This window comes from Topomyia yanbarensis, chromosome 2 (assembly GCF_030247195.1).
Source record: "Topomyia yanbarensis strain Yona2022 chromosome 2, ASM3024719v1, whole genome shotgun sequence".
NCBI classification, from domain to species: Eukaryota; Metazoa; Arthropoda; class Insecta; order Diptera; family Culicidae; genus Topomyia; species Topomyia yanbarensis.
Genome location: NC_080671.1, coordinates 139,616,841 through 139,644,438, shown reverse-complemented (window position 1 = coordinate 139,644,438; position 27,598 = coordinate 139,616,841). Strand labels below are relative to the sequence as shown.

General features: G+C 38.7%; 1 protein-coding gene across 4 annotated transcripts in view; it reads left to right on the top strand.

The window, feature by feature from the left end:
• The window catches only part of LOC131681539 (serine/threonine-protein phosphatase 6 regulatory ankyrin repeat subunit A), a 243,902-nt gene that overhangs the window by 83,471 nt on the left and 132,833 nt on the right, over window positions 1-27,598 (top strand). For 3 of the 4 annotated variants that reach the window (XM_058962363.1, XM_058962366.1, XM_058962365.1), the window contains exon 3: window positions 296-397. In XM_058962363.1, the coding sequence (XP_058818346.1) occupies window positions 296-397 (102 nt within the window). Of the gene's footprint in view, window positions 1-295; window positions 398-11,562; window positions 11,950-27,598 lie in introns of those variants that run through there. The other variant, XM_058962367.1, reaches the window with a different exon arrangement.

The following is a 27,598-nucleotide window of genomic DNA, read 5'->3' as shown; positions in this document are numbered from 1 at the left end:
TATTCCAGTCACTGTCAAAAATGAAAATACCATTAAACTCAAAAAAGTCTAACGATAAAAATATAAAAAAAGGGTTGCTTAGATACAAACTTTCTTCCACTGCGTATTTAGTAGCTGATCAATACAGAAAAAAATCCAATAGTCATCAATCAAAAAGATTGATGGATGTTTAGTAGCGTAAAAGAGGTTGATTTATTTCCGGCAAATTAGTTATCAGTTGTTCACGCCTATATCCAACTGTGCTAAATCATCCTTAATTACATGTTTTCTCCTTTGCTCGTTTCTATCTTTTCAGGACAATTACAATGTGATACATATTGCTTCCATGTACTCTAGAGAAGATGTAGTTAAATTACTTTTAAATAAGCGTGGCGTCGATCCCTATTCGATGGGTGGGGTAAGTATTCAATCGACCTTTATCATGCCTGTATTAATATTTGGTAAGAAAAGCACTCAGTTTGATTACTTCCGGTTCTGCAGAAGCGCTATACGGTGGATCATCGTCGATAGCGGTTCAATGAGGTTAAATGTTTGTAACGCTCGATTAGTAATTATGAATAATGCTGTGCGAAATCTGGGAGTGTAGAATCGAGTAATCAATCACTTACAGGTGGGGTTAAATCAGTAGCAATTTAACTATTGATGGGAAGTTTCTATAGAGGAAGTGCACGAAACTAATTTCAATTTTTATACTTTTTGTTCCTTCCGCTTAGAATTAGGTTAGGATTTTTCATTACTGTACCGTGTTTAGCTCGCTAATCTGTTTGAAATTTCATTCAGATTGTAGCGCTAGATTTCAAACTACAGCCGTATGCCGCGGTCTAGTTCCAAAGAGGAATAAAGTTAAAACAAAATTTTGAACACAATTATCTCCGAATGGAGTTTCTTGAAAAGAACTGTTGAGGTGAATTTGATATCTCAAAAACTACTGAGCCGATTTTCATATATTTTTAATTGTTCTATTTACATTATCGTGTACTTGAATGGTTCATTTTTCGTCTAAAAATTTTCGATTCATTGCAATGAATTATTGTTTTAAATTTTGAACACCTCAAACATCAATTTTTTGTCAACATCGTTTTTGCTGGAAAATACTACCAACTAATTGTCCTTTAATACAAAAAAATCACGAATTGCTCTACTTTTCTCCTTTACTTTGTATATAACCCTGGCGGAAGCATCTTCGGTACACGCCCCGAAAATGTGTTCGATATCGTGATTACTGTCGCCACAAGCGCAGACATCGCTATCCACTAGAGGTGTGCGCCGATGCATTTTTAATCGGCGGCGGCGTAAGCGAAATATTTGGCCGGCGGCGGCGGCGTTGGCGGCGTCACGCCGTTGGACCCAATCGGCGGCGGCGCGCCGGCGTGTGTCGGCGTGACGAATATTCACGCCTATGTAACTAAAAACAATTCTTGGCAGTAAAATTCCTTTCCCAAATTGGTAACAAACTTCGCAGCACATACAAACAGACGTTACCAGCTTGAAGAAAATTCTAGCGACATCTGTTGAACACATTGCACAAAATTGAATTCTCGTAATCATGTCAAGTAATTTTTTTTTCAACTGAAGCTCCAATAGTGCCCACCTAGAGCAGATCATTTTCAGAATGTATTACAAATTTGTTAGATGTTTTGTTGAATGTAGGGCTGGTTTTTTGTAGGGTTTTGACGTCTTACACGCAACGCAAAATGCATTATGAATTTCTATTTTGATGGAAAGAAATGCATTTAATTTCGCTGATGCGTCACAAGTGCCCACCCTGCTTGCCAAATGCAAGATAATAAATGAATGGCGGGACTATTTTCACAGTTGCAAAATTTAAAGAACGAAATAGAAAAATTGTCGATGTCGCATACTACGACTTCGCATGAAATAATGATTGCAATGGACAAATTTAAAGAATGCAGAGTAACGACTGTATTTCAATGACCCATAATAATTATTTATTGTTCTATGTTTGGGAAATTAAAACGGTAAAATAGTTTTTGTTTTGTATGAGGAAATTAATTCTTGTTGTCGTTTCATTGTTTTTTGTTTCATTTTAGTCTTCTTTACCGTCGCTCTTTGAGAATCCCACACATATCGGGAACCCTAACACGAGGCGTTACTAATGGCATTAATGGCATTACTGCACAGAAATGTCACTTTTAATGGTCATGTAAGGACCTTTCAAGGTATAGACATTACTTCATTTTCCTGGTTGGCATTTACTTTTACTTCTTGTAAGTACAAAATAACGCATACGATTCCGTGGCACCACATTTTCTTTCAACTTAAGACTTGCTTCTATCTAGAGTGCAAAGTATGCTCGATGTGCTGGAGTCATACAGATCTACACCATAACGAAACCTAAATATACAGTTACTATCATTCATAATAATTTCACGACTTGATATTGAGTTGAAACTGATTACTAAACAAGTCTGATTGAAAATGGTCTGAGCGTATCTCTAGTTTTCGTAGCACCTGCACTCCGCCAATTGCTCCAGCAGATCCGGGGACCAACAAATTCGAATGCATTGCATACATCTTGTCAGATTCGATACACCGAATCAATTAAATTACTAACATCCTATTAAGTGCTTACTCGGCGATCGGCATCGTGTTGTAACTTAAGAAATAATTGTGAACAACTCCCGCCTTGGGCACTTCGACAAGAATGAATTTCACATTTCCGGCCTATTTTGTTGGTTTTGGTTTGCATGAGACTAAAGAGACGGTAACGTTTTTGGGTGGGTGCGGAAACTAAGTAACGCATTTAGCTCTGTGTCAAAATCATTTCACTAACGCCACGCTCGCTGATATGGCGCATTTTTGTAATTTAAATCGACCGTTTTACTTACGAGTGATGAAAATTCATCTCGTGTTACGTCCTCTTTGTCTGTGATACCGGGCTGATGCAACTGCCACTGAAAATCTTTCCTGAGTGGGGCTAGATGACACGATTAATAAATCTTACCCTTACGCCACATCAGTACACCAATGTCGCTAAAAGTCAAGATCACTCTGCCCAACTATTCTTCAAGAAAAAAATTCAAAATAGGTCACGATTCAATCAATGATAAATAAACCTCATATTGAAAATAATTTTTGTGTTTTTACAAAACTAGTTCACGCAAAAAAAAAAAGATTTCATCATACTCAAATGTTTAGTAGGTGGTTGTACCTGAATATGATTAATATTTTTATGTTTCTAGTTCATAACTTGATGATACATTGATTTATATTAACTTTATTGACTGAAAAAGTCAAGAATTGAACGATTGTGCAACGATTTTCGTAAATTCTCGTCGTGTTATCGTGATCGTCTTGAGCTTACCGTCGGATTTTTTACACAGAGTCACGTGTCTAGTTTAAGAGTATAGTTTTCTTAATCATTTCACGGACATGAATTGTGGCTAGGTAATGTATTTTGGTGCTCAGCGCAGTTTCATTTAATTTCGAAAATTACACTGAATCTTAACAAAAGAATAACAGGGTTACAGGCAGGGATGCCATTATGCCAGATTTATCTGGCACAGCCAGAGGTTTTGACAGCCTTCAGACAAAAACACAAATCTCTCCTTCTGTCAGATTTTTAAGTTTTGGAAGCGGCTACATACACATTTTGGAAATTTGGGTAAAAATGTCCCAAATTTTACAAAAATCGATTGATGCATATGCTAGGAAAACTAAAATATATGCCAAATTTCGATGACTATGAGGTCGCTGTCAAGTGCCAGATTTTGCCAGATATTTTTAATTGAACTGCCAGATTTTCTTTGAAAAATAGTGGCAACCACGAATGGTGAATTGTAACTTATATGCTCGCAATCATAACCAGTTCACAAAGCAAGAATGGATCCATGAATTATATTCCGAGTGTCGTGTAATGATTTTCGAGAAAATATCAAGACTTTGTTAACTTAGTGATCTAATTCACAACCACTAATACCAAATAAAGATCAATATGTGATAAATCATGAATCAGTTAACGTCGTATATTCGGACCATAGACAATGTTCATAGATTTGTGGATAAAATTATGAGCTAATGATTTTCGAGTTCGCGAATTGTCGGCGTGAGAAAAAAGCGTCGGCGGCGCGCCGCCGGTCTACCTTTCGGCGTCGGCGTTTGTTGAAATTTACCGGCGGCGGCGGCGTGGCGCGGCGGCGCACAGGTCTACTATCCACGAGCCCAATACGACGAATGCATCCAGCGTGTAATGGTTTGTCATGAATCGGGACTCCACGTCCGACACCCATCCTATTGACCAGGGTTGTTAACGTTGAATTAAACTTTACCACAACTAACGATGAATTCAGCGCCGTTACTGGCATTAAATTCAACGTTAATTTCATCGCCATCGTTCCTTAAATTCAACATTGGCGTTATCGGAAATTTTCGCGGTGAATTTCTCTTCGTGCTTTTTTCGCCAGTGAAATAATTTAGTATTTTCACAAAAAGTTTGATTTTATGTTTATTAATATTTCTGTGAGTAGGTTTATAGTAATTTTATCACAATTCTAAATTTTTTAAATTCAAATTTATATTTTAATAAATAATTTAATTTTATAAATACAGATTCTGAGGAGTTGTTTATTCTTTACGTAAACATAGATCTAATGGAACAAATCTAAATCTCGTAATCTCGGTGGTCAGTATAGGTCTTTTTTACAAGTTCTCCGAAAAATTTCGCGGGAAATTCCGTGTGAAATTAAGAGCGAAATTCCGTGCGAAGTTCCACGTGAAATTCCGCGCGAAATTTCGTGCGAAATTTGATGGTAAAATCCGTGCGCAATTTCGCGCGAAATTCCGTGCAAAATTCCGAGCGAAAATCCGTGCGAAATTCCGTGTGAAATTCCGCGCGAAATTCCATGCGAAATTCCGTGCGAAATTCCGCGCGAAATGTTGTGCGAAATTCCGTGCGAAATCCCGCTCAAAAATCCGTGCGAAATTCCGTACGAAATTTCGTGCGAAATTTCGCCCGAAAATTCCCTGCGAAATTCCGTGCGAAATTTCACCCGAAAATTCCGTACAAAATCCCGTGCGAAATTCAGTAAGAAATTCCGTGCGAAATTTCGTCCGAAATTCTGTGCGAAATTCTGCGTGAAATTCCGTGCGGAATTCTGTGCGAAATTTCGCGTAAAATTCCGAGCGAAATTTCGTGCGAAGTTCCGAGCGAAATTTCGCGCGAAATTCCGAGCGAAATTCAGTGCGAAATTTCCTAAGAAATTCCGTGCGAAGTTCCGTGCGAAATCTCGTGCAGAATTCCATACGAAGTTTCGTGCGTAATTCCTTGCAAAATTCCGTGCGAAATTTCGATCGAAATTCCGTAAGGAATTCCATGCGAACTCCCGGGCGAAATTCCATGGTAAAATCCGTGCGAAATCCTGAGCAAAATTCCGTGTGAAATTCTGAGCGAAATTCCGTGCGAAATTATGTGTGAAATTCGAGCGAAATTCCGTGCGCAATTCCGTGCAAAATTCCGTGCGAAATTCCGCATGAAATTTCGTACGAAATTTTTTCCGTAATTCCGTGCGTAATTCCGTACGTAATTCCGTGCAAAATTCCGTGCGAAATTCCGTGTGAAATCTCGGGCGAAATTCCGCGTGAAATTCCGTGCGAAATTGCGTGCGAAGTTCCGTGCGAAATCTCGTGAGAAATTCCGTACGAAGTTTCGTGCGTAATTCCCTACAAAATTCCGTGCGAAATTTCAGTCGAAATTCCGTAAGAAATTCCGTGCGAACTCCCGGGCGAAATTCCATGGTAAAATCCGTGCGAAATTCTGAGAAAAATTCCGTGCGAAATTCCGTGTGAAATTCTGAGCGAAATTCCGTGCGAAATTCTGTGCGAAAGTCCGAACGAAATTCCGTGCGCAATTCCGTGCAAAATCCCGTGCGAAATTCCGTGTGAGATCTCGAGCGAAATTCCGCGTGAAATTCCGTGCGAAATTCTGTGCGAGATTCCCGAAGAAATTCCGTGTTAAATTCAGCGTGAAATTCCATGCGAACTCCCGTGCGAAACTCCGCGCGAAATTTTGTGCGAAATTCCGTGCAAAATCCCGCTCGAAAATCCGTGTGAAATTTCGTATGAAATTACGTGCGAAACTTCGTCCGAAAATTACGTGCGGAAATGCGTGCGAAATTTCGCCCGAAAATTCCGTGCAAAATCGCGTGCGAAATTCTGTGTTAAATTTCGAGCGAAATTCATTGCGAGATTCCGAGCGGGATTCTGTGCGAAATTCCGTACGAAATTTCGCCCGAAATTCCGTGCGAAATTCTGTGCGAAATTCTGCGCGAAATTCCGTGCTTAATTCTGGGTGAAATTCCGAGCGAAATTCCGTGTGAAATTCCAAGCGAAATTTTGTGCGAAATTCCGTGCGAAATCCCGCTCGCAAATCCGTGCGAAATTCCGTGCAAAATCCCGTGCGAAATTTCCGTAAGAAATTCCGTGCGAAATTTCGAGCTTTCGAAATTTTGTGTGAAATCTCGAGCCGAATTCCGCGCGAAATTCCGTGAAAAATTCCGTACGAAATTCCGTGCGAAATTCTGAGCGAAATTCCGTGCGAAATTCTGTTTGAAATTCCGAGCGAAATTCCCTGTGAAATTCCAAGCGGAATTCCGTGCAAAATCCCGTGCGAAATACCGTAAGAAATTCCGTGCGAATACCGGTACGAAATCCGTGTGAAATTTCGTGCGGAATTCCATGCGAAATCCCGTGCGGAATTCCGTACCAAATTTCGTACGTAATTCCGAACGAAATTCCGTGTGAAATTCCGAGCGAAATTCACTGCGAAATTTTGTGCGAAATTCCGTGCGAAATCCCACTCGAAAATCCGTGCGAAATTCTGTATGAAATTCCGTACAAAATTCCGTGCGAAATTTCGCGCAAAATTCCGTGCAAAATCCCGTGCGCAATTCCGTAAGAAATTCCGTGCGAAAATCCTAGCGAAATTCAGTACGAAATTCCGTGCGAAATTCCGCGCGAAATTCTGTGCGAAATTTCGAGCGAAACTCAGTGCGAAATTCTGCGCGAAATTCCGTAGGAAATTCCGTGCGGAATTCTGTGCGAAATTTCGCGAGTAATTCCGAGCGAAATTCCGTAAGAAACTCCGTGCGAATTCCCGAGCGAAATTCCATGGTAAAATCCGTGCGAAATTCTGAGCAAAATTCCGTGCAAAATTCCGTGCGAAATTCCATGCGAAATTCCGTGTTTAATTCGGTGCGAAATTCAATGCGAAATTCCATGCGAAATTCCAAGCGGAATTCCGTACGAAATTTCGTCCGTAATTCCGTGCAAAATCCCGTGCGAAATTTCGTGCGAAAGTCCGTGTGAAATCTCGAGCGGAATTCCGCGTGAAATTCCGTGCAAAATTCCGTGCGAAATTCTCTAAGAAATTCCGTGCGAACTCCCGTGCGAAATTCCATGGTAAAATCCGTGCGAAATCCTGAACGAAATTCCGAGAAATATTCCGTGCGAAATTCCAAGTGGAATTCCGTACAAAATTTCGAGCGTAATTCCGTGCAAAATCCCATGCAAAATTCCATGCGAAATACCGTAAGAAATTCCGTGCGAAATCCGGTGCGAAATTTCGCTCGAAATTCCGAGCGAAATTTCGCTCGAAAATCTGTGTGAAATTTCGTGCAGAATTCCGTACAATATTTCGTGCGTAATTCCAAGCGGAATTCCGCACGAAATTTCGTTCGTAATTCCGTGCTAAATCCCGTGCGAAATTCCATGCGAAATTCCGCAAGAAATTCCGTAAGAAATTTCGTAAGAAATTCCGTAAGAAATTCCGTGCGAAATTTCGTGCGAAATTCCGTGCGAAATTTCGTGCGAAATTCCGTGCGAAATTCCGTGTGAAATCTCGAGCGGAATTCGGCGTGAAATTCCGTGCGAAATTCCGTGCGAAATCTCTTAAGAAATTCCGTGCGAAATTCCGTAAGAAATTCCGTGCGAACTCCCGTGCGAAATTCCATGGTAAAATCCGTGCGAAATTCCGTGCGAGATTTCGTGCGAAATTCCGAGCGAAATTCTGTGCGAAATTCAAAGCGGAATTCCGTACGAAATTTCGTGCATAATTCCATGCAAAATCCCATGCGAAATACCGTAAGAAATTCCGTGCGAAATCCGGTGCGAAATTTCGCTCGAAATTCCGTGCGAAATTTCACGCGAAAATCCTTGTGCAATTTCGTGCGGAATTCCGTGCGAAATTCCATGTGAAATTTCGAGCGAAATTCCGTGCGAAATTCCGTGAGAAATTCTGTGCGAAATTTCGTGCGAAATTCCGAGCGAAATTCCGTGTGAAATTCCGTGCGAAATTCCGTGCAATATTCCGAGCGAAATTCCGTGTGAAATTCCAAACGGAATTCCGAGCGGAATTCCGTACGAAATTTGGTGCGTAATTCAGTGCAAGATCCCGTGCGAAATTCCGTGCGAAATTCGGAGCAGAATTCCGTACGAAATTTCGTCCGTAATTCCATGCGGAATTCTGTGCGAAATTTCACTCGAAATTCCGTATGAAATTCCGTGCGAAATCTCGTGCGAAATTTCGCGGGAAAATCCGTGTGAAATTTCGCTCGGAATTCCGTGTGAAATTCTGTGCGAAATCCCATGCGAAATCCAGTGCGGAATTCCGTACCAAATTTCGTGCGTAATTTTGCGCAAAATTCCGTGCGATTGGTATGGAATTCTGTGCGAAATTCCGTGCGAAATTCCATGAAAAATTCCGTGCGAAATTTTTTGCGAAATTCGTGCGAAATTCCGGACGAAATTCCGCGCGAAATTCGCACGAAATTTTACACGGAATTTTGCACGGAATTTCGCACGGGATTTCACACAGGATTTCTCACGGAATTTCACAAGTAATTTCGCATGGAATTTTGATCGAGACATCTTTCGGTACCAGCCAATTGTTCAGCGTTCACACACGGCAAAAACCTTTTGAACTTTAGTGTCCATTTTGCGCCAATTTGGCGCTGGTTTGGACGTGTCTAACTAGCATTAATTTGGTGTTAGTTACTGACGAGGAGAATTCGAAACACTAAAAAATCATACTTAACCGTTGTGTGTCCGACGCGGTACCCGGGTACCTTTTTAAGTTTCAATTAATTAAATTCCTATGTTTTATCCATAGCTGGAAATTGAAACTTTGTGACATCTTCGAACTTACTAAGTCAAGCTTTTGGGTTAATAATATTGTTGTTATAGTAAGGGTGGGAGTGAGGAGGGGCTTCTGATTTTTTTTACTACGTAACAGGCCGACGTGGGTACCCGGGTACCCACAAAACTAAAATGACCGTAACTAAGGTAATATCCAACCGATTTCGATACTTTTGGCCGTTTTGGATTCAGTAACTCATCCACTTTTGGACTTGGTAAAAGTGCATCGGGTTACTTCATTCGGTTCCCGGGAATCCGGGTTTCCGGAAGCAGGATCCAGTGCTGGGGTACTATTTGCGAACTTCAATGGAATACTAGCAATATGGGTATCAAAATTCTTGGAATTGCATCAGTAGGCTGTATCTCGTGGTTTTGGAACCATTTGGTGATTTGACCCCGGAACGGACATTCCGGAGCAGGTTCCCGTGGGGCCGTGAGTGGCCATTCCATTCCAATTCCATTTTTCAAATTGCCGTAGGGTTCCGTAACAATAAAAAACAGACTTCCGAGACAATTTGAAGAGTTTTGATACTCATATTGCTAGTACATTATTATAATTTTCAAATCATACCCTAGTACTGGAACATTACTCCGGAAAATCCGGATTACCAAAAACCAGATCCAATATTCCGGTTCTATTGTACAGAATTAAAAAGTGGACGAGTTCCTGAATCCAAAATATCTAAAATTGTCCAAATCGGTTAAAGGAAGCCATAGTTATGAGCATTTCAATTTCGGGTACCCGGGTACCCTCGTTGGCCTGTTAAAGGTGTTTTTTTGTTGGACACATAACTGTTAATGTAAGATCTTGTGTCCATTATGCATAAAAAATATTATTTTTCCAAAAAAAATCAAACTTGTTAATTTTGCATGGGGAACGTGCCACTCGAAATTCTAATTCCTGATTCCTCATGAGTCTCTCTTCTGTCTTTTGAATCTTCTGTTTTCGTTCTTCTGCCATTCACCCACTCCAACAAACATTTACATTTTTCCTACGTGCAGCCACTATAAATATTGATATCTGATTTATTAGCTATATGCATGAATCAACGTAACTCCCTTTTATACTCGTTAATATTTTCCCATAAACTTCGCGGTTTGGTTCTGTTTATCACCGTTTCACCATCCGCGAACCAATTAAACGCGATGTTGGATTATTGAACGGGAACAAAGCAGCGATGAAGCCTCAAACGATAGTCATAATCGTAAGCATTATTACTTCGTCACGAACTTTTTTTTGATCATGCGCTAAAGTACGGTAACCACGTATTACAGTGACAGAAAGCAAATAAACAACATTTTGACAAAGTATTCGGAATAGGGCTTCTGGTACCAAATTTGGACCACATTCGCGACTGGATAGGTTTTTGAAAGTTGGCTAACTATTAAAATTCATTCATGATTTTACTCTTTTTCTCAGAATATCTCTGTAAGAATTCAATAAATTATTACTCAACATTTCACGGTAAAACTCGTATGAAAACCCTTAAATTATTTTGCCAACAAAAACCCTTTCACATGATTCGCAAGCTAAATAGATGACAAATATGCTCAAAACATGCACTTTCAATTGTCGTGATCGACGTCGCGTCGTAGCAGTTGTTGTTGCCATTGCCAACCCCCTACTGGTTTGTCATTCAGATTGCGAATGAAAATAAAACAGGATAATAGAAATAGCTGTTCCATATATTTGTTAGATTCCGATAATGTCTTCGAGGGGTGTGTTTCGGGGGGGGGGGGCAAGAAGGATTCCGTGTGAGAGGTGGGCATAAAAATTGATATCTATAACAACCCAACGCAACACGCGACACCCGCGATCTTTGACACCCGGCGAATTCCGTCTGGACGAGTTCCAGTCAAGTCGAGTGTCTATAGAAGTTTGCATTGAATTTTTGCTCAGTAGGCAATTGATACCTACATGGGGCTTCCCCATTGTTGTTTTATGCTGGTTGCACCACCAATACCAAGGCCGAGACCGCGGCCGGCGGCGTGCTGCGAAAATTTGTTTGATAGTTTTATTTTATTCGGTCGGCGCCACCGACGTCTCGTAAATTCGCGATTCTCCTGCAATCGTGCTGCAATATGATTCCATGTTTTGGTGGGATGTGTTTTGTGCATTGACGGAAGATGGGACCCTCCTGTTTGTTTTAGTAGGAGTTTTGCTTTTCTCAACCATAGACGTGCTGCATTTGCTTCCGGGTGTCGTATTTTCCGATAGTTTTCATACCTCTGAGTTGAAATGGTTTTCCGATTCGTATTGAGATGCACTAGATTGTTCCAGATCTGCATTTGTGGATTATATAACGTCAGGCTTCACACTAGAGCTTAGTGAAATTAATGTTCCAGCGTGAATCTGCAACGCATTTGGAGAAACCCAGTGTCAAAGGATTACAACAATCATGAGCAAAGCCGCACGCGGTGCACCCAAGTGACCAAAAAAGTGAACATTCCAGTAAAGATGTTACTGTGCAACCCCAGCGCTATCTAATGCTAACGAAGGGAAACAATTCTAAAGTTTCAATTATTTTTCCGGAAGATGTCAGTGCACGTGCGATTGTTTCCAGACGTGAAAACAGTGTAAAGGGAAAACAACGAATAAAGAGCATAAACTGCGGTACCAGCTAACCGATCGGAGAAATAGTACTAATGCTTTGCCTCGAATGGCTGGTGGAAGTGTCCCAGGGTTCAGCCGATGCAAACTGTAAACATTGTTCGCGATATGCGCAAGGACTCAATTACTATCTGGCACTGATAATACTGCGGCGGGGTATGTCTCTCACGAAGGGTTGGAAGATCAAGGTGAGGTAGTGGGAGAAAAAGTTTTATCCTGTTTTTATTAGCTGCGTTGAACCGATCGTGTTGAAATGATGATAGGCTGGTTTCTGTTGGTGCGCATTATGTAGTTCTATGAATGGCGTTTTCAACCTTTACATCAATGTCAGACGTGTATTTTTGGCTGTAGAAGTTATTCAAATTTAAAAAAAAATGCTGGCAATAAATCGCTATACAGTTGGATTTATTGAGAAAATGGCATGCCCAGCAAGTTGATGGGCGGATGGACGATTCTTAGCTTATTGCAGGTGGAATTTTTTCAAACAGTTTCACCCGAGCGAATGTTAATTTATTGTGTGTATGAGAAAATCAACAAGCTTGAAAATAAGCGTGTCAGTTTGAGAAGCATACTGTTCTGTTATTGACGTGCTGAATTAAATGCGTATGGTATCACTGGAGGTGCTAGGCGGGGGTGCGAAAGCAGGACTGTCGAGAAATTTACCTTCCATAGTAGGATTTCTTTTGTCGTGACTAACGACTTACCTTTCAATATAGGGGCCCCTTTTCAAAATTTCGAAAGAAAAATGATGTAAGGTTTTGAACGCTTATATCTTTTGTTGTAATGAATGGATTTAATCAATTTCTTCGGCATTTTGTGTACCAATGTTGTACTAAATTTTGAAATATGTAGGACATTCATTATAAATGGAAAAATATTGTTTTGAAAAATCTTTCGAAAACGACTCGGAAAAGTGAAACTTTTCAGCCCATCTCGCACAGAGCCGTCAATATGGTGCACCAACCGAACAATAAAATGATGAAAAGTTTTGAATATAGGTCCACTACATGTTTGTTCCTATGATTATTCCTATTGTGTTGCTTGACGAGAGTAGTTGGTGGGGGAAAGCCGGCATATTCGTTTTGGTTTTGCCATTAGAAGCCGGACAGAAAGAAAAGGCTCATGCACGGCACGAGAACGAGCGAGAAAGCGAGTAGTAGTGCATATTAGCGAAAGCGTTACGTACGTGTTTCATAAATCGGTAGGAAAATGTTCGACGCTTGCTACCGATACGTTCTTCGGTATATAAAATTTGTTTAAATAGGGGTGTCGCAGCTTTTCTCTAAGCCAGACGTGTGTAAGACGTAGTGCATAACAGACGTGCGTGGTCGTGAAAAGCTGCATCGGACGACCAATCAAATCGGCTACCACCGGAGAGAAGAAGAAAAACGTTGGTGGAGGTGGTGGCGGTGAGAAGGCCAAAAAGCCAAAGGCTAAGAAACGCAGTCACTGAAAAGGCGGTAGCAACTGCCACTAAAAATGCCACCAAAACATTGAAGGGTGCAGCGAACAAGCCAAAGACTCCAAAGCCAATAAAGGCCGCAAACCTGCCAAGAAAGCTGCCCGAAGAAGATAAGTAAATTCGCTCGTCTCTAATGTTGCCAACAGTCCTTTTCAGGACTAACAAAATACTTGTAAAGAATTAGTGGTGCTTATTTTCCGTTAGCGCTGTTAATTGTTGATGGATTTGTGTCATAGTTATATGCAAACCGTGCTTAGGATGAATATATAATGGAAAAGAATTTTATTAGGAAGTTCCTTTTATTAATTTGTGTAATTGAAAATAATTATAATATAAGAAAATATTTTTCAAATTAATCTACAAACCCGATGGTTTTTGCAAATCCTTCCAAGAAAATCAGTGAATGTGGCACTAAGCGAAAGCTACACCAAAACGAATGATAAAAATACTTTCATTTATCGCACAAAAGGATGGCCTTCTATCTGCACCGAAAAGTTAATGAAAGGGATCGCCTTGATGCAAAGCGTGCTCATTCGGTATGAGCTGCGAAAGGAGAATGTTCGTATGTGTGTACGCAGTAGAAACAAATCGTCGGCAAGGTTTGAATCATTTCAAAAGATTCTCGTCTTGTATCACCATAGTTATCTACAAACCGTCCTTATTAGGACGAATGCATAATGGAAAAAATGGGTTGATAATGTATATGAAATAACAGGGGTGTCGTGACCACACTTCGAAGCTATTTCAAATCTTCCCACATATTTCATTAACACGGCAATAACTTTGCAATTTATAGAACAATTTTATATTTTTAGTTATTATATAATAACTGTCATCTCTTCCATACAACTTAACCCTCTGCTGCCAACCCCGTGGTTTTGCGGGGTTAAGGAGAATCATTGTAAAATGTCCAATACACGATTTTATGTTGTTACCTCCACTAAAACCATTTCAAATCACTCCCACTTGTCATACATGTACATTGTCTGCTTGTTGAAATCATTATATGAAATTATTGACCTGTATTCAATGCGGAGAACTCGGTAATAAAATTGTTTTACTGAATAGATTAACGAACGGGAAAATTTCGCTGAGCCCGGTGAATTAAACTTAATGCGTAAAATTTAACTATTTGAAAGAGATACAAGCAGAATTTTAAGAATATGATCATTAGAGTGGCTCGAAAATGACATTTTGCAGCACAGCACTTTTTGAGTTCCTTTTGTGGTTTCAAATGACTGTGCAAAGTTTGGGAGCGGTTGGTTGCTTCCCGGGTTTGCGCATTGCGTTCAAAGTTTGCATGGGATTTTATATGGGGAAATCAATTATTTTGCAGTTACGTTAATACACATCGCTATTTCGCTCAATATGAAAAACCAGCCTTATAAAACGATAATTTGTTAACAACTTTGTCGAAGACGGTAACTAGCTACGAGTTTTCAAAAAATAGTTATAACGATTTTAAAACTTATGGTTCAATCCAAATGCAGAAATTAATTATTCCTTCCAACACTGTCAGTGCACCTCGACACCGATACTTTAAACTTGAATAAATGAGAATATATTCATCGCAGAGACTTGGTACCTTTGAATGAAATGTTCAGAATGAATTGCTGAATAACATAGACGTAGTCAGAAAATGAAAACAAGAAAGGGTGTGGCTTATGTACTCCCCAGTTCCCTGTTCAGATAGTTTAGTATAATATAAGGAGCACATCTTCAACGCAGGTTTAAGCCGCCGAATTAAAAATTAATCTTACGTGTTTGAGTGCTACTATTTAAGGGCTCTACTGTTATCTCATTTAAAATGGTACAGCAGTTTATAAGTTTTACATATTTTAAAACCCTATTTCTTAGCCTTCATAGTCAGAATTTCAAAAAATGCATATTCTTAGATCTCTTGCAGTCTCGGAATTGTTTCTATTGACGTTTTCGATTGAGAATCTAGGGACTAAACCAGGATAGTTATTTCAAACAAGCGTTTTTTTATGAAATTGAGTTAGATTCACGCAAAACAGAGGTGATGTTGGCGAACCAGAAATATACTTCAGGTTAGAACCCAACGCGATTTCCACACTTGAGTTAGTTTTTGCCCCAAGCAAAAACAACACATGCATTTGTAGGTGTAAATTCTAAATATTGTAAATGTTATTTCCCACAACAAAGATTGTAGTATGATTCATATTTGGGTCTATCAAAATATTAAGAAAGTTCAGTCGTTGACATTTACAAGGACGTAATGATTCTTTGTCTTATACAAAACAATCTAAACAGGGACTGGGGATTACACATGACGCCCCCCCCCCCTTCTTCTTTTCATTTTCTGACTACGTCTATGATATTCAGCAATTCATTCTGACAATCAATTCAATCCAAGGGACCAAGTCTCTGCGATGAATATATTCTCATTTATTTAAGTTTTTAATGTCGATGTCGGTGGTGCACCGGCAGTGTTGGAAAAAGTATTCAATTTCTGCATTTGTATTTCACCATAAGTTTTAAAATCGTTATAACAATTTTTTGAAAACTCGTAGCTAGTTACGGTCTTCGACAAAGTTGTTAACAAAGGTTTGAACTATGGTTTTTTAAGGCTGGTTTTTCATATTCAGTGAAATAGCGATCTTTATTAACGCAAATGCAAAATAATTAATTTCCCCATATAAAATCCCATGCAAACTTTGAACGCAATGCGCAAACCCGGGAAGCAACCAACCGCTACCAAATTTTGCACAGTCATTTGAAACCACAAAAGGAACTCAAAAAGTGCTGTACCCGCTAGTTTAAATCATTTTGAAGTTTTCCCATACAACCGCGAGCCACTAATGATCATCGTGGTTATGTCCCGGACATTACCCGTCCTTAGTTTTTCGCTAAGCGTGATACATTTCTGTATGCTAGGAAAAAGATTCCGATAGTTGTTTCGAGCGATTTTAACACTGATATTTCAAAGCAAGAAAATATGAAATTTGTTCATTTCTTGAATGAATGTCTGAACGAGCTTAGAATCCAGCGCATCCCCTATCAACGCAGACGTCAACACCAAAGGTTCTTTTCAGAACCACCATAATTATTATAAAGTATAACTTGAAACATTCCCACATATTCCATTGAGTATCATTCGATTTGAATTACAAGTCAAACGAGTAGTCACGACACTCCGGTTATGTTCCATCTTTTTCGAACCAAATCGGGTATTTGATAGTTTGGATATTTTGAATTTGGATTTCCTTCTCAGATGCGTCAATTTTTTTTCGCGAAAAGGAGAAGATGAATTGGGGCTATACATTATTTCGCAATCAATTTTTTTTTCCTTTTAGGGGAAATTTTACGATTGCGACCACTATTCAGATTAACTTTTTTGGCTGCCCTGGTTTGCTGTACATGTTCGTTCAGTTCGTTTACTTGATACGCACAAAAGCGTAAGCTTCGAGGTGTCAATTTTTTATATTTTGGATATCACAAATTTAGAAGGTTACAATGTAAAAAAAAATTTCACACGAAAAATTTTTTTACAGCCATCTTAAAACTAGAAATACAATGCTATATAGAAGAGTGGGAACAATAGTTTTAATGTGAAAACGTTTGCACCTATCATAAATCTAGGAATCCAATTTGATATACAAGAGGGATAACATTATTTTTTTTAATTCGTTTATTTGACACGGCTCATAGCGGTAGCTTAACGGAGCCGTGGATCTTTTATATGTTTACAATACTTGTGAAAATAAAAATGCAAACAAGAATTACTGTAGTAATATTGGATCTCGTGCGCGCAACTTTTTAGTACTTAGTAGTAGTTAGATAGTAGTTAAAAAACAAAAAAAAGTTTCAGCGAATTCCGTATTTTTTATTAAAAATTCCGAATCCTGGCTTCGTATCATTGGCCCGCCTATTATTTTTGTACACTAGGGCACTGAGAGAGCCGAAAAAATCCTCAATGGGACGGCACTGGGGCAAGTTGGCAAGTTGGTCGGGTTCCTTTCTTTCGGCACGTACGGTATCTTTTTCTGCTCAAGATACTCCAGCGTCTTCTTGGCGTAATGGGAAGACGCCTTATCTGAAGACGTACATCCCATCCCCATGATGCTCCTTTAACAACGGCAGAAGAATTTTCTTCTGGTACACTTGTTGATTGATGGCCAGACTTTTTTTTCAAATTTATGCTTAAACTTATGCTACTTTACTTCGGGGGAAGGGGGGGGGGGTTGTGTGGCCGACTTGTCACTGAAATAGTAGCTGAAATTTCCTTATATGTGGAGCGGAAAGTAACTTTCGTCGTCCAGCACGAACGACGTCCCGCGGTAGTTCTTCGTAATCAACCGGCATTGCGACTTCACAATCGCAGATGATGTGCTCCATCTTGAGGGTTCGGTGAATCAAGGTATGGGAGCATTGATATTTTCCGCCGGTGCCATGCCAACTCGTTCCGTCCTTGTTGTCGAACAGCCTTTTCAACGCTTCCTTCTTCCTTTTCTTTTTCGTCATTATCTTCGCCGGACGGCCGCTACCGACCTTTCGCTTCACGCTCAGGGATGCAAGGATCCGGTAAACTGTACTCGGGGGCACGTTTTCTTCTTGAAAGTGGTCTACCGTAAACTTTTTTCCACGATGACCTTGCGTTTCGTAAAACCGTACAATATGCTCGCGGAGTGCTTGCTGTTTCGATGCCATCTTCGACTGAACTGACAGCACCCGAGCGAAAAGAAACATGCCACCTAGAGTCTGTGGTATATAGAGTCCCGTACAGATGAATGCGCAACAATTCCTAAAATGATACCCTCTTCTTTGTTCCTAGCACCCACAGTTTTTGCTGTAACTTTGAGCGACTTCAATTTACACAATAAATTAATATGGAGTGAATTGAAAACCTACTGTTTCGTGGCTTATAGCCGATTATTCATAACACTAATTCATGTAATTTATTTTACGTTATTACAAAAAAGTAAAATAAACTGAATACAGTGTTTTGTTTAGTAGATTGAAAGATTTCACCAGGATATTATTTTTTTAAACACTAATACTCTTCTTGCATGTTCTCCGAAAGAAGAATATTTGTTTGCTTTGCACGATAGGTAGCCACTGTTCGATAGGTAGATTTGGCTTCACTCTAGCTCCTAGGGAGTCCAGAGAGCAATTCTCTTGGAGGGGAAAAAATACGCCTTTTACTTTAATTACAGAAAGGTATTGAAATCATTCTCATTTTCTATTGAATACCCGTAACAAAAATACATAAGCTTACATAAAAATAGGAATACAGAATTAAATTACCAGCTGAACTATGCCCGAGTAAGCTAAAGATAATCGTTGAGGGTCTCTACTCGAAGCACGATCCAACTACCTGTTCATCGACATCGTACGGCGAAGAATAAGGAGCAAATACAGCCGAGTGGCACACGATTAACGACGAGCTCAAAGAAACTTCGATGCGACTGAAATAAAAGAAAGCCCCCGGTCCGGATGGAAAACCAAACGTGGCGCTGAAAGCTGCGATCCTGGCATATCCGCACATGTCCAGGATGCTACTGCAGAAGTGTTCAAATGATGGCAATTTCCTCGAAATGTGCTGATGTTGAACAACAAGAAGATGATTTTCTAAAACAACTTTCGAATATAGGACAGCATTGCAATTGGTCGATACGAGTTGTGGTCGGAGACTGGTTTTCCTGGTATTTTTAGATGGCGATGACCTTCACTTGCCTTCAGTCATGAGGGACAATGTTACCTTCGAGAACCTTGTTACATAAATTCAACAAGCGTCTCTTGGCGGAGTCTGGCAGATTCTTCAACAAGTTACATTTGATTCTACCTGGCCGTGGGGCTTTATTGTTGCATGACAAGAGAGCAAGTGTGAACCCCACCATCGAAAACGGTGTATCGTTTGCGTTATCGTAAGGAGAAGCTGCGCGGTGCGGGGGCGGAACCTGGACAAACCTTCTTGGGGAAATCGAATATCCAACGGTTTGAATATACCACGCTCTCGTCTATACTGTTTCTGGTTTCGTAAGCGCAGGGCCGTTTGTGAAAGAGAGGGATTCCATGAGAAACCGGCCGACCACAAAATTTGACCATCGTCGATTCGAACGAAACTTTGAAGTTGTGTTCGGTTTATGAATCTTCATGGTTTTCTCTGACAATTGCAATATTTTGATGCAAGAGCAATTTTCCAATAGGCAGTAGACATTTCTACGTGCATAAATTTCAAAAAAAAAATTGATCTATTTCTGTATTTTATACAGCAAAGCTTTCTGAGAGCGAGTTACAGGAAATGAACAGCTCTGTACGAAAATAAATATACAATGAAAAAAATGTTGTATCATTTTTCACAAAAACAAAAATTTTTGTTCAAAATTTAAATTGCAAAAAACCCATTTTTTCTAATTTTTTATATATTTTCAACATAAACCTAAAGAGAAAAGAAACATTTTGAATGTGATTGTATGATGGAGAACTTATCGGTAAAAAATTTTTTTCTAACAATTACTTTATACATATTTTTAAATTCCATACTGAATGACATACAAAACTATAATTTTATTACAGAATTCAATTCTAAGTATCGTTTTAAATTAAAATGAGATTAACGAAAATCTTCGAAATTATGCGATAGTTTTCGAGATATTTGGATTTTTTCCACCAAAACAGTTTATTCGTGTGCTTATGCCCTTTTATAAAGTTATTCGCGTTGCTCCATAATAAAATGTCAAAAATCTAATGTTTATCGTTTTAAAGACGTAAAAGAAACTTTTTCAGCATATGCGGATCATGGAGAAGCTTTCAATAAAAAAGTTTTCTTAACAACAACTTTTGACATATTTTTATAAATCATACTATTTATAGTAAAAAATGCAATTTTCTTTTTGAATATGATTTTAAACGACATTTTAAATCAAGATGCTTATAACGAAAATGTTCAAAAATGTAGTTTTCGAGATATTTTCAATTTTGTTTTAACAACACAATTATTTTTTTTTATTGCCACCTTTTCAAAAGTTGTTCGCGTTTCTCCATCAACAACAATAGGTTTTTCAAAAGGCCGATAACTTTTCCTGTACCTTTCTCTTTGACATCAAGGCGATTCGGTTTAGCACCAGTACTTCCTCGAGTAGTTTTTTGAGGTACCTTGAATAGACACCTTTACAACGAAGCTTAGGAGAGGAAATATTCCCCCTTTGTCTATTTTTCTAGTCACAGCAGACGATGTTTCCTCCTGGGGTTCATCACAGTCGCCTTCGTCAGTAGACAAGTTAGCATAAATGTTCGTAGAGGCCGATGGCATAGCTATCTTTAGCATTAGAGCGTCCCTGAAGGGAACGCTTAAGATTCTCCTCGCACTGTTTGTACGCGGGACATGGCGGGAGATCATGTGGGTTTCCCCCACAGTAGAGACACTTTTCTATATCCTTTCCACAGGAATCATCCACATGATTCCTAGCACATTTCCCACAACAAACCTTATTGCTACAATGGGAGTCTGTGTGTACCGTTTGTTTACAATTAGTACAGTTCGTGACCCACGGCGAACAGGTAGCCGACCCTTGTCAAAGAGGAGAGGAGTTAAGTAAAGCAGACCCGGTGAAGGTCACAGGATTGGAATCTGAGTTGTCATAGGTCCTCTTTCCGTCAGCTGCGACTGATGCTTAATGCAACCCAGTATCTTCACTGCCTGAAGTATGTATAGCGCAATTCACACTCGATTTGGAGACGACTTCACTGATTTCCACCTGATTAGCTGGTACATATACTCTGTATTTCTTCGTAAAGGGCCCAGAGCCAGTAATATCATTTGCCTTCTTCACACTATTTACCACCATCTTTCCTTTCTTGATATTTCTGGCACGGTCCTACTCGACCGTGACAGAAATATTAAGAGAGGAATGGGCGTTCCATCAAAAATCTAGAAATCTGCAAAAAATTCAAACGCTTTTTGTCTTTAGCCCGGAAGAAGATCGCGTAAGGCCCGGTGAACGAGCATGGATGTACCTTGAGGCGGGAAGTCGATTTCGTTTCGATATCGTGACGTGAATCATTATCAGGGGAAGTCATTTTTGCACGGGCCTATTTGTATTTGTAAAAAATTTATTCTTCTAACATTTAATGTCCTAATGAAATTTCTTAAAACTAGTGTGATTCAATTCGTCTTCTAAATCCAGATGCGGTGAGGTTAAAATCAAATAGTTCGGAAAACTCGTTGAATCTCCGAACCATTGCGATGTTAGGACTGTTGGCAGCATATTCAGTTGGTCTCATTTCAAGAACAAGTATAATTCTTTGGCGAAGAGTACGATATGGCGCATAGAAATTCATTTGTGCTAGTAGGTCAGTAACATCGTATTAATCCAGCAGTATTTGGCCACAAAGACTGCATGCGATGTCATTCTCCTTTCAGCAAGGGTGTGCAAGCCTAGCAAACGACAGCGGTCTTCATACGGCGGCAGGTTCTGCGGATCACTCCATGGCAAGAAACGCAGAGCGTACCTGACAAACCGTCTCTGAACGCCTTCGATCCTATTGATCCAAACAGCATGGTAAGGATTCCAAACGATATTGCCAAATTCTAGCATCGAACGCACTAATGAACAGAAAAAAGCTTTAAAACACAAAGGATCACGAAATTCGTTGGATATCTTAAGCATGAATCCCAGTTGTCGATTGGCCTTGTCGATTGTAGCAGAGAAGTGACGATGGTAAGATAGCTTATAATCTAGTATTACTCCAAGGTCTTTGATGCAGTCAACACGTTGTAGCTGATTTACAGAAAATAATCAAAAGGGATGGTGTTCCTAGTGCGATGAAAGCTGATGACACTGCTTTGGGAATGCACAAAACCATCATATTTCGCACACACCAGTCGTTAAGAGTATCCAGAACGGCTTGCAATACCAGGCAGTCGGACTGATCACGAATTACGTAATATAGTTCAACATCGTCAGCGAAAAATAGTTTGCCACCAGGATTTAAAATACCAGCAACGTCGTTAATAAACAGCGAAAATAGTAGCGGTTCGAGTGTACTACCATGAGGAACTCCAGAGCTGTTCGAAAAGCAATCAGACTGAGCAGTGCCAATACAAACAGCAACTTGACGATGAACGAGATATGATCGAAGCCACTCACAAAACCTAGTCGTGCAGCCAAGTTTTTTCAGTTAGGCAATCAAGATATCGTGATTCACTTTGTCAAAGGCGGATTTCAAATCTGTATATATTGCATCCACTTGAAGTTTTTTGCACATATTATTCATACAAAATGACGTAAAGCTCACTAGATTGGTTTCCACCGAATGGCCAGGATAGAAACCATGCCGACAGATGCTAATATAGTTTCGGCAGGAAGCAAATAGTGTTTCGTTAACCAGTGACTCAATCAGTTTTGATTCAACTCCAATCGAAGTAATTCCACGGTAATTTTCAACGTTACGCTTGTCGCCTTTTTTGAAAATAGGGATTAGTGTCGAACATTTCCAGTGCACTGGAAACGTTTGCTGCTAGAGCGACACATTGAAAAGTTGCGCTAGTGTTTTTGTCAACAGTTTTTTCGGCATTTAATTAGCAAGGGACTGGAAGGTGAAGTATATTTTTCAATATTTAGAGCCATAGTACTCAAGGGCGAGCAAGGTGTTGAAAGGAGAAAGTTTAGAAAAGCGTGGAAGGATCATATATGCAAGCTTAGAGCTCACCGGCGACTTAACCTTTTGTCTGCTACCGTAGGGGTCAGGGTCTTTTGGCATTAGAAATGCGAATCACCTGAGTCTACGGCATGTCCGAACAAGCGTACTATGGCTCTAAATATTGAAAAATATACTTCACCTTCCAGTCCCTTGCTAATTAAATGCCGAAAAAACTGTTGACAAATTGACTCAATAGGTCGTTAACAAAAATGGTTAACAAAAAAATGGTAAAAATAGCGCTAGTGTTGTCCGAGCATTTTTTCAATACAGCTACAGGCATAATACTCGAACCGAGATCGAAGGACGCTTTTGTCTTCTGGATAGCCGAACGAAACATTTCATCGTCGATGACGAAATCATCCATGTTGAAAATGTCAGAAGGGACGTCTCGAACAGCGTTGTCAATCACTTCAGGCGATGATTGCCCAGTGCACGTTAGTAATAAAACCAAGAAAGGGGAACGTAATATAATAGCGGTACTTATCTTTTATTTATAACGGTATAAAAGAAGCTCACGATTTAAGACATGCTGCCACTGCTCTGTTGGTTGAATGACGATTAACGCGGACAGACAGGAGGAAAAAAAATTCGAAAAACCTCGAATAGGTGGAGAATGCTCAAGATATCCTTGAAAACGAATTAGCTAGCTTTGTTATATTGCGCTACACTTCACAGACTGAAAAAAAAACGTCTATTCGCTCTGAGAGTCACATTGCGAATGAATCAATCTTCTTATATCATATGTACTAACAAACGTTGTAATAATTGAAGTTAGTGTACATAAAAATGATTTCTCAAACAAACGGATTGCCCTTTGTGAAAAATTTCCTCTATGTGATATCTATCTTATGTGCTATCTTATGATAAACGCCATTTTGGGGTAAACTGAGTTAGATATCCCACTTCGCTTGTCTGAAAAATCTCTACAAAGTGGCGTTTTCCGAATTTTGACATTCTGTTTAATTACTGAGATATGGTGAGAAAGTGCTGAGAAATTTTTTGCTTCAAATGATTGTATCTGGGGATTGGCACAAGTTTTCTTGATGCATAATATGTTTTAAATGTAAATAATGTGTAAAACTATCTGAGAAACACAATGGTATAATCATTTTCAAAACAAAAATACACGAATCGCGAGAAAAATGCAATTTAAGTTTTAAACTGGAAAAATAGCATATTTGGCAACACTGTAACCAAAAGTAACAGTTTTTCTAGATTCCCTGACTAATTTCCTTCAAAATTCATCTCACCGATTGTTTATAGACCAAATGAAGCCAAACATAAGAATAAAAGTTAATAATTGATGATTTTTTCTATGGAAAATTTTCCATGCATGATTATGACATGCCATACAAATTTTGTCATCAATACACACCTTTGACACGTGTGAGTGCGACTGTTATTTGCATTCATAGTAAAAGCTCGCAACATAGTCAACCGATCTTCCCAATACTTGAGAGATTAATACGGAATGGATAGAAGCATCAATTTTTTTTATTTTTTTTTGTTCATTTCGTTTATTTGATAGGCACAAATGCGTTAGCTTGGCGGTGCCAAATGCTTTTGTTTTTAGATTTTGGATATCTTAAAACTAGGAGGTTACAATGTTGAAATATTTTTTTTTTACAAAGGATAGAAGCATCAATTGTCTTCTTTGAATTGTTTATAACATTTATAAGTTTCAAGATATTCAATCTCAAACTTTAAAAATAGTTTTTCTCGAAATATGCTAAACGGCGCTTGTCATAAGATAGCACAACAGCGACGACATACGCATGATCAAAGAGCACAAACTCATTTTTAGTTAAAAGTTTATTTTCAAATCTCAATTTCACAACATTTTTACATTTGTTATAAAAGAAATGTATAGAGTACGCTCAAATTTTCAAGAATTTTTCCGAGGCCCGGAGGGCCGAGTCTTATATACCAATCGACTCAGCTCGACGATTTGGGACAATGTCTGTGTGTGTGTGTCTGTGTCTGTGTATGTAACGGACAAATTCTCATACTTAAGGGTTTATATGTTGCAGATAGAGAAAATACTGAAATTTTGAGCTTTTTTCCTACACAATATTACGAAAGCTTATTAAACAATTTTTCCTAATAAGTTTGTGAAAATTACAAACTATTTGAAATTTTTTAATAGTTTAATTTTTTATTTAACCGTGATTTTTTAATAAATAGTGACCATCGCTTCACAACGTAGTCTATTTTTCATGGCTTGCGGTGAGCACGATCTCTCGATTTGCTGAACTGAAAATTATGGAATAGAAATTAATTTTTAGTATTCTTTACAGATTTAACTCGCCGCGCAGATAGCTCTGAATTAGACCCGCTGGTGCCCTAAGACGATTTCGCTAGATTTTCAGAGCACTGTGCACCCAGTGCATTAACGCAAGTGACGGAAGGTTATCGAAAAGATTCGTGAAAATGAAAATTCCAGTAATGATGATGATTTTTCCAACGGTTCGTTTTCGAGAGGTTTTTATTTGTTCTTTGGCATTAGGATTAGCGATAATAATTCAAATCAAGGATACTAATGGGAAGTCACCTTTAGAAAAAGTCGATGTCGAAGTAAAATTTGGAACTATGCACGCATGCACTTCAGAGATAGCGTAATATCAGGAGCTGCGATTCCATTTCAACGCTTTTTTATGAAAAGGGCGATACTTGCAAATGTAAACATAAGGCTTTTTTCATACATGCGAATGAGGGCTTTGAAACGCAACAAATTAACCTAAAAATTTGGATTCTACGATATTGCTTTCTTAAACTGCAGCAAAAAATACAACGGGCGAAACTATATTTTTGTTTGTTTATTTAAAGTTTCGCCCTCCATGCAAACAAACAGGGCGATACTTTTTTGCTAGCAGAGGCGAAACTGTTATTTTCGTATTTTTTTAGGATTATCAAGCTGATACCAGCTGTAAATAGTAACAATGATCTCTATTGAAAAAACACGGACGAAATCGCTGGTATAGAACGGTAGTTATTGTAAAAAAACTTAAGGGTGATACTTCAATGCTGATAGGTGGGACCGAAAAAGTAAACAATCGCCAAAGGGGCGATACTATCATTTTGTCAATTTCAATAGCAAAAACAAATTTTAATTTAATAATTTCAAATACTTTATGAGGTTTTGGGTTTCGATCACTGAATCATGCAATCTAGGATGTAAAAAATACAATAGTTCTTAAATAAGAAATCAAACCAAGTCTGGAAATATTCACTGTTGATTTTCTTTGAATGGCATCACTGCTAGTATCGTCCTTTTCAAGGAAAAGCGTTGATTTCTTAGTTCTCCGTCGCGTTAGAAATGTGAGTAAAGCATAAACTTCAAATCGATTCAAAAAAAAAAATTCGATTTTTTTTGGCTCAGTACAATATACATAACCCCTTTAGGAAAATTCAGTTTTCCCACCACAATTTAGATATTTTATTAACAGAGCATTAACAATAATTCGTTTGTATGCCTATTTTATGGGCCATTTTTTCGCTTTCCCATTGATTTGGTTTGCGATTTCTCGCACTGATGTTGTCCTATGCTGATTTGAGCGATTATCTGAGTCCTGCCACTATCCCATGTAGTATGTGTTATCAAAAACATCGCGAAGCATCAAGTTCTAAATGTTCTCAAACGATATAATATCCGAAGAGAGTGATAAGAGTTATAAGAAATGTCTCATCACACTGTTAGGTGGATTAAAAACGTTTTTTTTGAGTTAGTTTCCTAATTCTCCTCACAAATGAGTAATGAAGTATACAGGTGTTTATAATCTTAGATATTTAATTATATTTCTAAAACAAAAATAAAAACGGTTCTGGACCTTTAGAAAGAGAATTTTTGATGTATAGAAGGAGAACAAATTTTCGATACTTATTTGTTTGCGATAATGTTTTTCTACCAGCAATACAAGAACCCCGAGCAAAAATATTTTAAAACTGAAATGTGAATTAACTTTTTATTTTGCGGATTTCAAGACGTTTCATTATCAACGTGAAGGCTATTTACGTTTAGGTCAGTGGTGTTTTCGATACTATATCGTCGCTGTTGTGCTATCTTATGACAAGCGCCATTTTTCACATTTCGAGAAAAACGATTTTTAAAGTTTGAGATTGAATGTCATGAAACTTATAAATGGTAGAAACAAATCAGAGAAAACAATTGATGCTTCTACCTATTCTTTATTAATCTCTCAAATATTACGAAGATCGGGTGACTATGTTGCTAGTTTTCACTAAAAATGTAAACAAAAGTCGCACTCACACGTGTCATAGGTGTGTATTGAAGAAAAAATTTGTATGACGTGTCACAATCGTGCATGGAAAATTTTCCATAGAAAAAAATCACCAATTAGGAACTTTTATTGATATGTTTGGTTTAATTTGGTCTGTAAACAATCGGTTGGATGCATTTTGAAGGAAATGAGTCAGGGAATCTAGAAAAAATAGTTATTTTTGGTTACAGTGTTGCCAAATATGTTATATTACCAGTTTAAAGCTCAAACTGCGTTTTTCTCCCAATACATGTATTATTCTTTTGAAAATTATTATGCCATTGTGTTCCTACGACATTTTTACACATAAAAGCAACTAAAACTTCATTATAACTTGAGCCAATCCCAAGACATAATGATTTGAAGCAAAAACTCACAATTTCTAATCACTTTTCTCGTTATATTTCAGTAACCAAGCAAAATTTCAAAATT